Source organism: Thamnophis sirtalis, unplaced genomic scaffold, assembly GCF_051295495.1.
Source record: "Thamnophis sirtalis isolate CommonGarterSnake01/CBP01778 unplaced genomic scaffold, rThaSir2_p1.2 scaffold_4, whole genome shotgun sequence".
Classification (NCBI taxonomy): Eukaryota; Metazoa; Chordata; class Lepidosauria; order Squamata; family Natricidae; genus Thamnophis; species Thamnophis sirtalis.
This window is the reverse complement of record NW_028261384.1, coordinates 36606308-36624776: the sequence shown is the minus strand read 5'-3', so window position 1 is coordinate 36624776 and position 18469 is coordinate 36606308. Positions and strand designations below refer to the sequence as shown.

General features: G+C 40.7%; 2 protein-coding genes across 3 annotated transcripts in view; both read left to right on the top strand.

Moving 5' to 3' along the window:
- DGKB (diacylglycerol kinase beta) overlaps positions 1–18469 on the top strand; it is a 354420-nt gene that overhangs the window by 13465 nt on the left and 322486 nt on the right. The window contains exon 1 of one of the 2 annotated variants that reach the window (XM_087712753.1): positions 9662–9739. The exons of the other annotated variant lie outside the window; for it this stretch is intronic. The gene's annotated coding sequence lies outside the window, so the exon portion shown is untranslated. Of the gene's footprint in view, positions 1–9661; positions 9740–18469 lie in introns of those variants that run through there. 2 annotated transcript variants of the gene reach the window in all.
- On the top strand, positions 2705–4612 carry LOC148045806 (SCAN domain-containing protein 3-like). The gene has a single exon (XM_087714368.1). The coding sequence runs from the start codon at positions 2705–2707 to the stop codon at positions 4553–4555; it is 1851 nt and encodes a 616-aa protein (XP_087570494.1). The 3' UTR covers positions 4556–4612.

Here is an 18469-nt window from a genome sequence, read left to right as displayed (position 1 = left end):
CTTGCGCACGCAGGTCCTGTTGGCCCAGGCAGCCCCCTTCCAGGCGGCGGAGACGCAGCTCTCCAAGTTGCGCGCTCAGCCTCTCCACTTCAGCTGGGCGCCGTGGCTCTCCTGCTGCGCCAGCCGCCCCTCTTCCAGCCGCTCGCCCAGCGCGCTCCTGGTTCTGCGTGCGCAGCTTGCGCACGCAGGTCCTGTTGGCCCAGGCAGCCCCCTTCCAGCCCCCTTCCAGCACCTGCAGCGCCCGCAACTTGGCCTCGTATCGCTCCAGGCTCTGCGCGCAGCTCCAGCTCAGTACCAGCGTGTAGTCGGAGGCCAGCTGCCGCTTCTCGGAGTGCCCGGCTTGCGCGCTTCCTGCAGCCCTTCGTGCTCGGCCAGGAGCTGCTTCAGCAGCGCCTCCAGAGCGGCGCAGTCGGCCCACAGCCCCTCCACGTGGCTGAGACGCAGCTCTCCAAGTTCGCGCTCAGCCTCTCCAAGCTCTCCAACTCGTGGCGCAGCGCGTCCCGCTCCAGCTCGCCTTGAGGTGATCTCAAAAAATAAGCTAGGTTGGATATGACTGGGATAAGATTTCCAGATGTTGACTTGGCTCAAGTCCTTTTTCTTGCTGAATGAAAACTCCTGCATCATGGTTGTATGTAGCAGTGGTCCCCAACCCCCGGTCCGCGGACCGGTGCCGGTCCGCGGAGTACCTGGCACCGGGCCGCGGAGCGGCCGGGGGCCATGATCACTGCAGCTGGGCGCCGTGGCTCTCCTGCTGCGCCAGCCGCTCCTCTTCCAGCCGCTCGCCCAGCGCGCAAAGCTCCCGGCAGCTCCTGGCGCTCAGCCTCTCCACTTCAGCTGGGCGCCGTGGCTCTCCTGCTGCGCCAGCCGGCCCTCTTCCAGCCGCTCGCCCAGCGCGCAAAGCTCCCGGCAGCTCCTGGCGCTCAGCCTCTCCACTTCAGCTGGGCGCCGTGGCTCTCCTGCTGCGCCAGCCGCTCCTCTTCCAGCCGCTCGCCCAGCGCGCAAAGCTCCCGGCAGCTCCTGGCGCTCAGCCTCTCCACTTCAGCTGGGCGCCGTGGCTCTCCTGCTGCGCCAGCCGCTCCTCTTCCAGCCGCTCGCCCAGCGCGCAAAGCTCCCGGCAGCTCCTGGCGCTCAGCCTCTCCACTTCAGCTGGGCGCCGTGGCTCTCCTGCTGCGCCAGCCGCCCCTCTTCCAGCCGCTCGCCCAGCGCGCTCCTGGTTCTGCGTGCGCAGCTTGCGCACGCAGGTCCTGTTGGCCCAGGCAGCCCCCTTCCAGGCGGCGGAGACGCAGCTCTCCAAGTTGCGCGCTCAGCCTCTCCACTTCAGCTGGGCGCCGTGGCTCTCCTGCTGCGCCAGCCGCCCCTCTTCCAGCCGCTCGCCCAGCGCGCTCCTGGTTCTGCGTGCGCAGCTTGCGCACGCAGGTCCTGTTGGCCCAGGCAGCCCCCTTCCAGCCCCCTTCCAGCACCTGCAGCGCCCGCAACTCGGCCTCGTATCGCTCCAGGCTCTGCGCGCAGCTCCAGCTCAGTACCAGCGTGTAGTCGGAGGCCAGCTGCCGCTTCTCGGAGCGCCCGGCTTGCGCGCTTCCTGCAGCCCTTCGTGCTCGGCCAGGAGCTGCTTCAGCAGCGCCTCCAGAGCGGCGCAGTCGGCCCACAGCCCCTCCACGTGGCTGAGACGCAGCTCTCCAAGTTCGCGCTCAGCCTCTCCAAGCTCTCCAACTCGTGGCGCAGCGCGTCCCGCTCCAGCTCGCCTTGAGGTGATCTCAAAAAATAAGCTAGGTTGGATATGACTGGGATAAGATTTCCAGATGTTGACTTGGCTCAAGTCCTTTTTCTTGCTGAATGAAAACTCCTGCATCATGGTTGTATGTAGGATGTATTTAGAAAAATTCAAGATGGGAACCATCTTGGTTTTTATGTGATGCAAATAAAAGAATAAATAGGCTTTTAATTTCATAGTCATGGCTATTACCTTGACATTTTCGATGTCACTCTGACACCCCTGTCCCAGATAATTTGGTGAATGGACAGAGAGGCTACCAGCTAGTAGTAGGCTGGCTTGAATGCACTTACTAAGAAAGGATTCACAGTGAATTCAATGAATAACATTTTTGGGTGATCATCAATCTGATGGGAGCTATATATCTATTGCAGCATTTACCTGCAAATTTAAAGGAAGTCCAGAAAGCGATTGCAATCTATTTGGCATATATTTACAAATACATATTGAAAATAATGCAACATCTAACATTTTCTGATCATGGTGCTGTCATTGGTGTACTATCCTGGTAATTAAAAATGGTGTCTGTAGAAGAATAAAAATGTGGTTGTGTGTTAACAAAAGAATAGAAACTATAAGCATATAATCTTCCATTCAAATAGTTAGAAATTAACTAGAAATAGTTAGTCCAGTTTACAAGCAACAGCCTGACGGTAGATCAGTTTACTGAAATATGGATTACTTAAAGGGGTACTCCGGGCTGGGAGTTTTTTTACATTAATAAAATACTTACCTAGACAAGTGTTCCCCAACTAGGGTAACTCCAGCTATAACAAAACTACAAAAATGGGTCGGTACATTTTTTGGGGGGGAGGGCAAGCTGATGTTTTGCATCTTTTTCTCGTTTTTCACTGGTACTTTCTCATTTTTACAGTGGTTGGTGTAGGTGTATATTGTTTTTGCTCAAATTTAACCCACAAATTAGCGAAACAGATGTCGTTAGAAAGTTTCTTTGGGAAAAAGAAAAGGCCCAGTGAAGAGACAGAAGAAGAGCCTTCAGCATCAAAGAAATATAAAACTTTTAACAGACAATACAATGAGTCCTACTTGAAATATGGATTTATCGGGATAGGTGATTCCCACGCGCCAACCCCGCTCTGCATAGTTTGTGGTGAGCGGCTCTCTAATGAGGCAATGAAACCCTCAAAACTGCTTCGCCACTTGAATGCCAAGCACCCTGGATTAAAAGACAAACCCCTGCAGTATTTTGAAAGAAAAAAAAGGGAACACGAAGGACAGAAGATATTTCTGAGGGCCACCACAGCAACAAAGGAGAATGCTCTGAGAGCATCATATTTGGTGGCTAACCGTATTGCTAAGGCTAAAAAGCCATTCACTATCGGTGAAGAATTGATCTTGCCCTCCACTAAAGACATTTGTCGTGAACTTTTAGGAGAGGCTGCTGTAAAAAAGGTAGCAAATGTGCCTTTGTCGGCTAGCACCGTGACTAGGCGCATTGATGAAATAGCTGAAGACATTGAGACACAATTGTTGGAGAGGATTAATACATCACCGTGGTACGCACTACAGGTTGATGAATCTACAGATATCGACAACAAGGCAATACTACTTGTTTATGTGCGATATCTTTATCGGGAGGATGTGCATGAGGATTTATTATGTGCACTATCTTTGCCAACCAACACCACAGGAGCAGAACTGTTCAAGTCACTGGATGGTTATATATCAGGACAACTAAAATGGTCCTTTTGTGTCGGCATATGCACAGACGGAGCTGCTGCCATGACCGGACGGCTGTCTGGTTTAACCGCTCGGATTAAGGAGGTTGCACCTGAGTGCGAATCTACACATTGTATCATTCACAGGGAAATGCTGGCAAGCCGAAAAATGTCACCAGAATTTAACAGTGTATTTAATGATACGGTTAAAGTTATTAACCACATCAAAGCAAACGCCCTTAACTCGCGTCTATTTGAGCAGCTTTGTGAGGAGATGGACACAGAGCACAGATGCCTTCTCTTACACACAGAAATAAGATGGTTATCCAGAGGCAAATCACTATCCAGGGTGTTTGAATTAAGAGAGCCATTGCAAAGATTTCTCTCAGAAAAGAAGTCACCACTGGCAGCACATTTCAGTGACAAGGTATGGCTTGCAAAACTGGCTTACCTGTGTGACATATTTAGCCTGCTCAATGAACTCAATCTGTCCCTTCAGGGGAAAATGACAACTGTTTTCAAGTTGGCTGACAAAGTAGCTGCATTTAAAGCCAAACTGGAGTTGTGGGGACGGCGTGTGAACAGAGGCATTTTGGACATGTTTCAGACATTAGCGGGGATTTTAGGAGAGACTGAGCCTGAGCGTTCATTCTCCCAGTTGGTGCACGATCACCTGTCTTTGCTTTTAGAAGAGTTTGAGCGCTACTTCCCAACCACAAAAGACCCACGAACTGGTAAGGAATGGATCCGCGACCCATTTGTCAACAAACCAGACGAATTTAGCATGTCTGTGCAAGAAGAAGATCAACTGCTGGAGATTGCAAATGACGGCGACCTTAAAACTGCATTTGAGACAACAACTCTGCCGGTGTTCTGGATTAAAGTCATGGCGGAATATCCTGAGATTGCCACTACAGCTCTTAAGTCCCTTTTGCCTTTTCCAACATCCTATCTGTGTGAAGCGGGGTTTTCTGCAGTGACAGCAACCAAAACAAAACAACGAAATAAACTGGACATAAGCAAGACACTTCGGGTGTCATTGTCTCCTATTACCCCCAGATGGAACCGTCTCGTTGCAGAAAAACAAGCTCAGGGTTCTCATTGATTCAGTAGATTCTAGTAACTAGAGAGCTTAGTTAAAGTTTAACTGTTAAAATGTTAAAGCACTTTATATTTATGTAATTATATTTTATTTTGTAAGGCATGTTTAAATACAATAAAATAAAAGTTGTTTAATCAAAACAATCTGATATATAAACAATCAATGTGTCATCGTGAACAACGCCCCCCCACCCCTCCCCCCCACCCCTCCCCCCCACCCCTGCGCGCGCTCAGCGGGCCACGGTAAAATTATCACAGGCTGACTGGTCCGCGGCGATAAAAAGGTTGGGGACCACTGCTCTAGGCTGTGTTTTGAATCCAGGTATGGATGAGTTCTCAGATGCCATGTGGTCAGTTGAGTAAAGTTCCTTAATCCCTTCCCCCTGCAGCTGCAGTGGAGAAGCCTTTATTATGTAAAAGTGGACTAGCTTGGAGTTAATGGCCCATTAACAGTGGGGATGGGCAGGAAACTACAGGCAACTGTCTTTTAAAACATGTTTCTTTCTTTTCATATCCAGAGAAATATTCTGCCTTTTCAATATTTCCTAGGATATTTCATTTTTCTGGGAGAGGGCTGGATGATAACTTCCCACACTATAATTCTCTATATTGAGTTTAGACTCATCTGTGTATATCCTACATGCTAATTAAATGCCTCTTAATAAATGAGTGAACTTTAACCTTAGAGTGTCTATCCTGTATTATTAAATACACTCATTTCACTTCAAAATAAGTCTTTATTACCAAAATAGGAGAGGGGTTTTTTTTCAGAGAAAACACATTTACAAATATTCAGCTTATAATTAAATACATTTCAGAAGTTTTGACCCTAACAAAAATAACAATATAAAACAATTACAAACTGAAAATTTTCTACTTCTGTGTCTTTTCTTCTCTGTTTCTCTCATTTTTATTTGTGCAATCTCTGTTAATGTAATAGATATAAACCATTTTCAACTGGAAAAGGTTTGTGGTCTCATTATCTATAGAAAAAGCAGGTTGCTTAAGAGTTCAATTTTCAAAAGGTTATTAAAAAGGTCGATAGCTTTAATTGTCCAATTACTATATACGGATTTTTCTTTAGATAAAAGCAAATAAAATAAAGAATGAGTAATTAGCATGAATCATACAAGGCTAGCATTGTATAGAGAGTTGGCATAAATGAAAGTGTAATGATTAATTGAAATAATTTTCAAAACAAAGTACATAAAGGACCATATACCGTATGATCAAAAAGGTTGGCATTTGGTAGTTTGAATCCCGCATAATGGAGTAAGCTCCTGTTACTTGTCCCAGCTTCTGCCAACCTAGCCATTAGAAAGCAGGTGAAAATGCAAGAAGAAGAAAAGGGACCACCTTGATGGGAAGGTAACAGTATTCCATGCACCTTCTGCATTTAGTCATGCTGGCCACATGACAACGGACAGGTCTTCAGACAGCACTGGCTCTTTGGCTTTGAAACGAAGATGAGCACCACCCCCTAGTGTTGGGAACAACTAGGACATATGTGCAAGGAGAACTTTTACCTTTAGCTTATCTTTAGCGAATACAGTAATTGTTACAGAATTGCAGTGAATTTAACTGACTTTCATTATTTAGCATACCTAAACATTGAGCTTATATTTATACCATATCACTGGATACATTGGTTTCTGTTTAAACTGTATTCTTCATTCATGATTTCATGTTTGTTTGTTTGTTGTTTGTTTGTTTGTTTATTGGATTTATATGCCGCCCTTCTCCCAAAGGAATCAAGGCGGCGTACAACATAAAAGAAACATATATTACAAAAGTTAAAGAGAAAATTAAATAAAGTATCCAAAAATAAACCCAATTAATATTAACAATAAAAATTTAAAAATTAGATTAAAATTAACAATTAAATTAATCATTTATTTTATTCTGTTCGGGCCAGGCCGGCTTTACTGGAAAAGCCAACTTTTTAGGGTGTATTGGAATGACCAGAGGTCGGGGATTATACAAAGCTCCGGGGGCAGCTCATTCCAGAGGGAAGGTGCTCCTACAGAGAAGGCTCTCCCTCTGGGGGTCGCTACTGACACTGTCTAGCCGGCGGCACCCTGAGGAAGCCAACTCTGTGGGATCGCACTGGACGGTGGGAGGCTACTGGTGGCAGTAGGTGGTCTCACAGGTACATTGGGCCAAAGCCATGGAGGGCTTTAAAGGTCATAATTAGTACCTTGAATCGCACCCGGAAACAACTGACAACCAGTGCAGGCCGCCTAAAAGGGATGTAACATGGGAGCACCTAGGTACACCCATGATAATCTGTGTGACTGCATTCTGGACCAGCTGTGATGTACTAACCCAGTAAGAGCAGTGTAGTATCCACTGGCTGTATATTTATCAGCCATAATGTCATCAGAACATTGGAACAGACATGCATATAAATAGTGTTCAATGTATATTTGTTTTATATGCATAATGTATAATCTAAATTTTATAATTTCATGATTTTATTTCAGGTTGGGGTATGAATTGATAAAATAAAAAATAACAACTTATGTATGCTTGTAGAGAAATGGTTTTTAAAACTTTTTCATGTCAAGACCCAAGGCGCTAAACTGTAGTGTCATATGTCTCATAAATGGGATTTCCAAGGTGAAAATTGGAAGGCCCATGGCCTCCTAGACTGAGCTGACTCAGGACGAGAAATCACGATGAAGTCCTGGCTGTGCATCTTCACAGCACTTTCTATCATTTACTTGTGGTTCATTGATGTGGCACCCCTGAGGACTTTTCACAGGACACTAATATGGTCCTAACAGTGGTTGAAAACCACTGCTGTAAGAGAGTGCTTGTTGAGAATACTTACTTCTTGTGAGTGTAATGAGAGGGACCTGTATGCATCCATTTTCTGCAGGAGCTTTCCTCTGAGATTGATTCATTCCCATCAATTTAAAGAATTGTACCCTCATTCCTAATATTCAAGAAGCTTTTACAAACTTTACTTTTAAAATGCATACTTAGGGACAAGTGATCATAAAAGATGTATCTGTTGAGATTAATATGGCTGCATGATATTATGATTTTGATCTGATTATGATGTTAAACTTATGTAAACTTATGTTATTTATTATTTTTATTAATATGCGTAATACATTTGATAATTTTTAATCTGTTGTGTTATATTTGTGTACGGTGTAATAAATGTAAATGTAAACTGGGGAGTCAAATTAGATTTCATTAAAGACTGCATCAGGGTTGTGTTTGATGTAGGGGTGTGGGGGGGCATGGCCAGGGTGGAAGTGACCATCTCCACGACACTCGGGGGCACCTGTGATGGCCCAAGCATTCTGCCAACAAAAACGGGCTCCTGAGCTCCATTTTTGGCTGTGACAGCCTCCTGCAATCCTCTGCCAGTGAAAACGGAGCTTGACAGAGGATTGCAGGAGGCTGTCACAGCCGAAAACAGTGCTGGGGAGCTGTTGTCACTGGCAGAAGCACCTCAGGCCAGTCCTTCGCTGTTTCCAGAGCAACCCTGCGGGCCAGATCTAAGTACCCGGTGGGCCAGATCTGCCCCAGCCTTGAGTTTGACAGTTTTGACATGGAGATTCTCAGTCATCAAGGTGATGGCTGTCCCAGGGATGCTTTTTCAAGAGGCAACTGGACTTTCTGTTTTTTATTTGAAGATGTTTCTCTTCTCATCCAAGAAGCCTTTTCAGCTTCTTCTTCAGCTCAGAATTGAAGAAGCTTCTTGGATAAGAAGCGAAATGTCTTCAAAGAAAAACTAGAAAGTCCAGTTGCCTCTTGAAAAAGCACCTTTAGGATATATGGTGTAATAGTTAAGGCATCAGGCTGGAAATTAGTTGATCGTAAGTTTTAGTACTATCTTAGGCGTGAAAGTTGGCTGAGGTGACTTTGGGCCAAACATAGAAAGAGCCGAGATGGCACAGTGGTTAAATGCAGCACTGCAGGCTACTTCAGCTGACTGCAGTTCTGCAGTTCGGCTGTTCAAATCTCACCGGCTCAGGGTTAACTCAGCCTTCCATCCTTCCGAGGTGGGTAAAATGAGGACCTGGATTGTTGTTGGGGGCAATATGCTGACTCTGTAAACCGCTTAGAGAGGGCTGAAAGCTCTATGAAGAGGTATATAAGTCTAACTGCTATTGCTATTGCTATTGTTTCCCAGCCTGTGATGTCAAGTTTGGCAACAAACTGTTTAATATATACCTGTTTCAATTGGTCAATCAACATATGGCTGATTTGAAAAAAAGGGAAATGTGAGGAGAAGTTCTATGTATTGCATGGTAAGCTCCTTAAAGTCATATGATCAGAGTTACATAGGAGCATTTTGGATTAAAGAATTATTTCTAAAAGAAAAATGAATAATACAGAAAATGGTATAATGGACTTTGCATAATTTTAGTTAGCGCAGAAAAGAGAAAATCCTGTGCATTAGAGGAGGCATGGTGAGAATTCTCCACAAAGTACATTTCATAACTAAAGAGTCAATCCTGAAAAAAGGGTAGCAAAGAAAATATTTTTTTTTTAAAAAAAACACATGACATTCCATTAAAAACAACCTCTGTCTCAACCCTTGCCAAATCAAGACCCCATTTTGGGTCCAGTAAAATTGAACTGTTCTGACTAGCTTATAGCCTGCATGCCTGATTCTGTTGTTTGTTACTGGATGGTTTGATATTGTTTTTAATCGTTGTGACCGGCTCTCTTCTCTGCAAGTGAAGCCAGCGGGGTGGGGGGCAAGTTTTGCACATAAGTTTTGGTTACTGAGGAAATGGCGGTGTGCACATCCTTTTCAAAATATGTCCTGGATAGATCTCTGCCCTAAACTGCCAATACAATTTAGATAAATTGATTCAGAAGCACCCTTGGCCAGTGGTCCCAACTATTAAACTTAATGCTTGCGGTTACACAAGCACCTGCATGTTCGCGCGTGGTGCAGCGTTTCCACTGGACATCTGCCTAGCGGACGGAGCCTATCCATAAACCGAGCATCATTATTGTTTCCGGAAGAGCTGAGCCCTTTCCGTATTTTCCCACCTCCCAAGATTCGGGGCTCTTATTTGGGGCGGTACGGGTTCCCCTCCCCTCTTCTCCACGTACGCGAGGAGGACGGAGCGAGCACGCGCTCCCAACCTCAAATGGTGCCAAGTACGAAGCGCCGCGTAACTAGAAGCGCATCGAAGAAGCTGCAAATGGACAACAGGTAACTACGATAGGTCTTTTCGCTTCTCTTTTAACTGGATGACCTGATCTTTGGAAGAAGCGTGGACGACCTGTTCGCTTTTTCAAGGTAGCTGGAGAGGCAGGAGCTTAGCAGCTGATGGTCTCACTAAACCTAGCCAGCTCTGGAGTGTGGGAAAGGCTTTGGAGATGTCCCGCTCCCGGCCTGAAGGCATCCTATAAAGCCTGAGCTGTCCGGTAGAGATACGCGTGCGTTTTAAGAGGGAAAAAAAAAATCTAAGAAGGAATAGTACATGTTCTGCTGTGTCTGTCTTTACACGCGCGTGTGTGTTTATATATGTGCATGTGTATATGAGCCCGCGCGCGGGATTACTGCGCGGGCCCGAGGCGCTCTTACTGCAAAACCAAAGAGATTGGATGTTTGTCGCGATTATGTCTAACTGCTCTTATTTCCCGCCGCCCCCATATGTTATGTTCAGAGATACCCATGTCTTTTCGTTCTGCATTGCACTGCAGCAAGTTAGAAAAGCTGCTTGGTCGGCTAGATTGAAAGCAGTGTCAATAGCCTTGAAAGCATCATTTGGGAATATGCTGGAGAATATAGTTTTTAGCCATGGTCGACTGTCATTTATATTCTTAAATCTATTAATTCATCTATGATTTAACTCAGATGGTGGTGGTGGTGGGGGGAATAGTCAGCCTATTTATTTTTAATGATTGTTTATAGTTGGTATGTTAAATTGTTATTGAATAACAAAAAAGTTATTGAGAATACTATTGTGATTATAAATTAAATGTAAAATAAAGCTTGGACTATGGTAGTTTGGTACAGTGGTTAAGGCATTGAACTAGAAACTGGCTCTAACCCTATCTCAGGCACAAAGCCAGCTGGATGACCTGGAGCCAGTCACACTCTGTCAGCCCCAGGAGAAAAGCAATAAGAACCCCCTTTTGAAAATATTGTCAAGAAAACAAGAAAGTATTGTCCTGGAAGTCACTAGGAGTCCAAAATGACTAGAAGGTAGTCAGTTTTCTCTGAGTAATAATATTAATCTGGAACTGGTCAACTTTTTATCAATGGACCTAATGATGATGAAGAATAAAGGAAATATATTCCAATAACATTAGGGAATGGGGGATATGCTGCCTCTCTCCGTGACCCGTCAAAAGCGCGGACGGCAAAAGCGCGATCGACAAAATCGCGCCTTTGACGTCATCACAGCGCGACGAAAAAGATCGAAAAATTCAAATAAAAATTAATAAAAATTAAATTAAAGCAAGCCGATTCACACAAAGGTAAGGGTTAGGGTTAGGGTTAGGGTTAGGGTTAGGGTAAGGGTTAGGGTTAGCTTTACAGCGTTAGCGTTAGCGTTAGGGTTAGGATAAGGGTTAGCGTTACGTTTTTCGTTACTTTAACGGTTAGGTTTAGGGTTAGGTTTAGGGTTAGGTTAAGAGTTAGGGTTAGGGTTAGGTTTAGGGTTAGGTTTGGGGGGGTTAGGGGAAGGTTTTAGCTTTATTTTTACATTTTTTCGATCTTTTTCGTCGCGCTGTGATGACGTCACAGCGCGCTTTTGTCGAGCGCGATTTTGTCCTACGCGCTTTTGTGGTGGAACCGCCTCTCTCTACCCTAAATAGAATGATCTGATATATTCTTACATTGAATTTATTTCTTTATTTTGATTTTTTGAAAGGAAAAGTGTCTGTATTTTATAGTTTAAACAGTTTAAATAGTATTAATTAAGCACATTATGGGGAAAACCCCTTTTAAAGCTTTGTGGGAACTAACTGTTGATTTGGGGCATTCAGGATGTGGATATGGATGTAAATAATATCAAAATGGCAATCATGACAGGCAATCATAGACTTATCCCATTTCTAATTTGAGTACTAAGCATCACCAATACATACTAAAGGATAGGTTTTTGATCACCCAGATGCAAATGCCATTTCATAATCAGAGATTTGTCCTCCTTGGAAACTGTTATATGGAATCTAGATTAAGAATGGACACATCTTTTCAGGAATAGTTCTACTTTGTGAGTTTCATGGGAATGGACCCTAAATTATGCATTTTAAAATTCCAATGAGCTCAATGTGATGGATATCTGGGTGCTTCTAATAATTCTTTTTACACTGATTTTAGTAAGATATACTGATTAGTGACAGGATTTCAGGCACTGTTAAAAATAATGAAATGCATTTTAAATGTAAGTATTAAACAGAAAGAAATGAGTATGACAGAAATAGTAATTATAAAATAAGGTCAGAAGGTCTGAACAGTTTCTCATAATTTTATTTTTATAACACTTAAAATGTGGCTCTTATTTTTACTGTTATAGATTTATCAACAATTCTATATAGGTTATTTGGTACAGTGATACAGGTACACATCATAAGAGCAATCTAGTAGCAATCCTTCAAAAGGTTTTTGACTGCTGCAAAAATTTAGTTTTTCTAGGAAATTAAAAGGAAAAAACCCTTATTTTTCCTTGGTAACTTTTTCATTAAATCTATAATGTAAATAAATAATTCACTGAGAATTTCATCCTGGTGTATGGGAAATGTAAAGCAAGCTATAGTAATTTTAAATTTAAGATTATTGGGAAGTGACCAACAAAATATAATACCTAATTGTTAATGATATTAGTGATAAAAATACTAACTGATGAAGAAAAAAACACATTGATGAAGATGCAGGTTCCTACAATTACATAGGCTTTATGTACCCTGATCACATTGTCATATACTTCATACCAATCTGGAAATTATATGAGTTTCAGAAATCGATTGGAATTGGATGACTCCATTGGCTGTCTTTGAAGAGTTGTAGTAATTGAAAACGTAGATCCAGTTTTTGATTCATTGTGTTCCAAAACCAGTTACATCATTCAGCTTTTCCTGTTGATGTTGCCAGGGATCCAAAGAAGCATGCTGCTAGATCTGTGCAAATCTCTTGAGAAGATTTTACACTTTTCTGCTTTGAAAAGCAGCCTTTTTTCTGACAATATAATACGTGAATGTATTTTAAACTTGAAGAGACTCTTGTGTTATAAATTACTGTAACATAAGAGAAAGTTGTTCTGGTTGCTTTCCATCTTCTTCCCAAGTGAGGACGGTTTAACTACTTTTATTAAACCTTTGAAAACATTCCTCTAAGTTTGTAATTGCTCATTCCTTGGCTGTCTCTTCTTCTTAGCAATAATTTATCTTTGGGAAAGAGAAGGTATGGTACCACTTCCCCCATATATGTGTATAGTACCAGAATTCCAATGGGAAAAATATATACAGAAAAGAAGATCTATCCATCTTCTCTTTCACTTTCCCCAGAACAGACAGTTTGTATTGGAAAAGAGGCAGCAGGCATTTAAAGCAAGATGAACAGAATAAAAAATGAATGCTTATTCAATTTTGCTCGCTAGAAAATATATATAAAAAGTTGCTTTTCTATTATACAATATAAAGTCTGACCACATCTCTGAGATATATTTTTGAATCTTGATCACAGTATGTAGACATTTTTCTAACTCAGTGTGTTGCCTCATGGCTATACTTTATGGCTATTACCATTTAGTCAGGAGATGAAAAATATTTTGTTGATAACTTTCAAACTACAGCCTGCTTTTAAAGATGTGCTTCCTGGTTCTATTCTGGAAAGTCTGGAAATGGAAATAGTTTAATAAATTGACAATTTACGCCAATTACTGCAACTTGTTGATTTTTTTATATAGGTAATTTAGTTTGAAGTAATTTCTAGCATAGCAATATAATAGAATATCATAAGAGGAATTTAATATGAGTTGCCAGATTTGCTGAAATGCAACAGACTGCATTTTGTTCCATAAAAACATTTCAACAATATATTTCATTTGCACAATGTTTTTGAAGCTATTTTATTGTCTTAATTAGTATCTTGCATTTTTTCAGGAAATAAAAAAGTAAATGTTTTCAGCAATGCTCTTGAGGGAATGCATAATTTTGTTAATTTGAAGAAATTTGCAGTCTTTACAAATAGATTAGGTAAAAATTGCAATCAAAGAACAGCATACACAAAAAACAAAATGTAAATAATAACATAATATAGGTAGTAATAAGAATACATTATGAATTCATTGGCAAAGAATAAAAAATATTTGGTTTTCTGAAAATTATATCTACTTGTCAACTAAGAAATTTTTTAAAATGAATTTTATAAAAATGGAATAGTAAAGTCATTACTAGATTATTGTGGCAGATTGTACAGAAGGATGGTGAATATATATGCATTTGGCAAGTTCAGCCGCTCATTGTGCAGTAAAATATATATTCTTATAGAGTATATTATTATTAAATATCACTTTCAGTAACAATGATGGTAAAATCTCAAATCTTGGCTAAGATCAAGTGTAATGTCTACAAATATATTTCATTTTTATGTAATTTATTCAATTACATATAGTTGGTTTACAGTTTAATGAAGAGGCAATATTTCTTAAAAATATATATCATTGCTTTATTATTATTATTATACAATTGTATCACAGCGGCCAGTTGTTTCGCTGGATTTGGCACTGGTTACTAGTCGGGCCCCACCCAGGGGCCTAGGAGGTCGTAACGTATTTTCGTAATATGCGTGCAGGTCCAAGCAGTGTGGCTTTTTGCATTTGACTGATGGTGATTTTGTCAATTTTTAACTCTTTCAAATGTAATTCCAGTGCTTTTAGAATAGCACCCAGTGTGCCAATTACCACTGGAATTACCACTGCTGGTTTGTGCCATAGTCGTTGAATTTCGATTTTTAAGTCCTGGTATTTTGCGATTTTTTTCATGTTCCTTCTCGGCGACCCTGCTATCACCTGGTATTGCGATGTCTATGATTGTGACCTTATTTTTCTCAACCAGTGTGATGTCTGGTTATTATGCGCCAGTATTTTGTCCGTTTGTATACGGAAATCCCACAAGATCTCGACCATCTGATTTTCGGTGACTTTTTCAGGCTGATGTTCCCACCAGTTTGTTGCTGTTTTAATATTATAATTTTTGCACAAATTCCAATGGATCATTTGTGCTACTGAATTGTGCCGCAATTTATAATCAGTCTGCACGATTTTTTTTACAGCAGCTGAGTATGTGATCAACAGTTTCAACAGCTTCTTTGCAAAGTCTGCATTTGGCATCATCAGAGGATTTTTCGATTTTGGCCTTAATGGCATTTGTGCGGATAGCTTGTTCTTGCGCAGCCAGGATTAGTGAGTCTGTTTCTTTCTTTAATGTACCTGTTGTTGACCATAACCAAGTTTGTTCACTGTCCACTTTATCTTTTATTTTTTCCAGAAATTGGCCATGCAGTGTTTGTCAATGATTTGATTTCTATTTCTGACTTTCCATAGAGTTTCAAATCATCCATATATAGTAAATGCGAAATTTTTTCAGCTTCTTTGGCTGTTTGGTTGCCCAATTTCATTTTTTTTAAGATTACTGATAGTGGGATCATTGCAATGATGAAGAGAAGAGGTGAAAGTGAATCACCCTGGAAAATTCCTCGCTTGATATTAACCATTCCATAGATCTCATTCCCTACTGCCAACTCAATTCTCCATTGTTTCATCGCCTTTTCAGTAAAGGATGTAATATTTTTGCTAATGCCAGTTGTTTCTAAGCATTTTATGATCCAACTATGTGGCAGTGAGTCAAATACCTTTTGGTAATCAATCCAGACCTTATTCAAGTGTGAAAAATGGTCCAGTCACTTTTTTCAATGCCATTGTAACTTTGGTCACTAAGCCCATTATACCACCTTTCTTGCCACAGTTCTTAAGTGAATAACTGCAGCTGGTATTTTGTATTTCGGATATAATCTTTTTTTTAAAAAGTCTAAGAACCACTGAACTATATCTTTCAGAGATCCTGGATCACCGGGGAACTGCCAAAGGACTGGAAAAGAGCTGATGTATAGTTTCCTGGATCTATTTTTTCCCTTTTTTGAAGATGGGAACATCTTCAAAAAAGGGAAAAAAATAGATCCAGGAAACTATGGACCTATCAGCCTGACCTTAATATCAGGAAAGATTCTGGAAAAGATAATCAAGCAACAAATTAGCGAACACCTAGAAGTAAAGAAAGTAATAGCCAAAAGCCAACATGGGTTTGTCAAAAACAGATCATACCAGACTAATCTTATTACATTCTTTTGACAAAGTGACCAAATTAGTGGTCCAGAGGAATGCCATCGATATAGTTTACTTGGACTTCATTAAGGCATTTGATAAGGTAGACCATAACCTACTACTAGATAAAGTAGAAGAATGTGGGTTGGACAACATCACCACCAAATGGATTCCTAACTGGATAACCAACCACACTCCATTTGTAGTCCACAATGGAATTGCATCTACATGGAGGGAAGTATGCAGTGGAGTACCCCAAGGCTCTGTTTTAGGCCCAGTACTCTTCAACATCTTCATCAATGATTTGGATGAGGGAATAAATGGGGAACTCATCAAATTTGCAGATGACACCAAACTGGCAGGAATAGCCAACACTCCAGAAGATAGGCTTAAGTAAGGTGACCAGATTTTCAGATTGGTAAAGAGGACACCTTTGACCCGGTTTGGGGGGGGTGTTGATTAAAAATTTTATATGGAGCAACAAAAATTTTCATACAACGCAAAAATAGTATTGTAATATTTTTTTTATTTCAACATAACTACAATTTACAAATATAAATTGTAACTGTTGCCAAACATAAAATTTTTGATCACATGACCATGAGGATGCTGCAACGGTTGCTAAGTGTAAAAGTGGTCGCTAAGTGTGAAAAATGGTCATCAGTCACTTTTTTCAATGCCATTGTAACTTTGATGACTAAGCCCATTATACCACCTTTCTTGCTACAGTTCTTAAGTGAATAACTGCAGCTGATAAGTTAGTAACATAAGTGAATCTGGTTTCCCCATTTGACTTTGTCAAAAGGTGATTATATGACCCCAGGACACTGAAACCATCATAAATACGAATCTGTTGCTAAACATCAAAATTTTGATCGCATGACCATGAGGATGCTGCAACAGTCGCTAAGTGTGAAAATGGTCACTAAGTGTGAAAAATGGTCATCAGTCACTTTTTTCAATGCCATTGTAAGTTTGGTCACTAAGCCCATTATACCACCTTTCTTGCCACAGTTATTAAGTGAATAACTGCAGCTGGTATTTTGTATTTTGGATAGAATCTTTTTTTAAATAGTCTAAGACAATTTAAAAAAAGAATCCACACAGAATAAATTGAAGTAAAACATTTCAAACTATTCTTTCTATGCACAATATATTTCAAAGTATTGTGCATAGAATTTTTAAAAATGGTTTCACTTCAATTTATTTTGGATAGAATCTTTTTTTAATAGTCTTCAGACAATTTAAAAAAAGAATCCACACAGAATAAAACTATTTAAAAAAATCCTATATCCAAATCCAAATTGTTATAAATCATGACTGTCCCGGCATAATCGGGATGTTTGGTCACCTTAGGTTTAAGATACAGAAGGATCTTGACAAATTTGAACATTGGGCACTATCTAATAAAATGAAATTTAATGGTGAAAAGAGTAAGGATCTACATTTAGGCAAGAAAAATGAAATGCACAGGTACAGTATAGGTGATACCTTGCTCAATAGTAGTAACTATGAGAGGGATCTTGGAGTCCTAGAGGATAACTATTTAAATATGAGCCAGCAGTGTAAAGCAGCTGCCAAAAAGCCAACATAGTTCTAGGCTACATAAACAGGGATAGAATCAAGATCACGTGAAATGTTAATATCACTTTATAATGCCTTGGTAAGGCCACACTTGGAATACTGCATTCAGTTTTGGTTGCCACGATGTGGAAAAGATGTGGAGACTCTAGAAAGAGTCCAGAGAAGAGCAACAAAGATGAGTGGGGATTGGAGATTGAAGAATGGCTGCAGGAACTGTGTATGTCTAGTTTAATGAAAAGAAGGACTGGGGGAGAATGATAGCAGTGTTCCAATATCTCAGGGGTTGGCACAAAGAAGAAGGAGTCAAACTATTCTCCAAAGCCCTGAGGGTAGATCAAGAAGCAATGGGTGGAAACTAATCAAGGAGAGAAACAATTTAAAACTGAGGAGAAATTTCCTGACAGTTAGAACAATCAATCAATGGAACAGCTTGCCTCCAGAATTTGTAAATGCCCCAACACTGGAAGTCTTTAAGAAGATGTTGGATAGCCATTTGTCTGGAACGGTATAGGGTTTCCTGCCTAGGCAGGGGGTTGGACTAGAAGACCTCCAAGGTCCCTTCCAACTGTACTGTTGTATTGTATTGTATTGTATATTTTGATCCTGTATTTCACCATGTTTTGTTTTCTTACAGTTGTTTAAAAATTAAATGACATCAATGTTTCTTACACCAGAGAGTTCTGATAATATGAATTGGAATATATTTTAATATGAAACATAGAGGTGTTTACTTTGAAGTTGAGTGGAATCCAGAGAATGAGTTAATTGGATGCTCATTCCCAAGGGAGGTTTTTAGAATGAATTGCTTTCTTTGCAAATTTATTTGGGGGAAAAAGAATTGCAATAGTATACTGCACATTATCTTTTTCATAGCTTTTAAAAAGAAACACTGAAAATAAAACATTACATTAATTTTACAGAAGGACAAGTGAATATGTGGTCTACTTTAAGAGTAAAAAAATAAAAGTGTATAATTTTATTCAGAATTTCCAGCAGCTTAGATGGTTTTAATATTTCAGTTCACT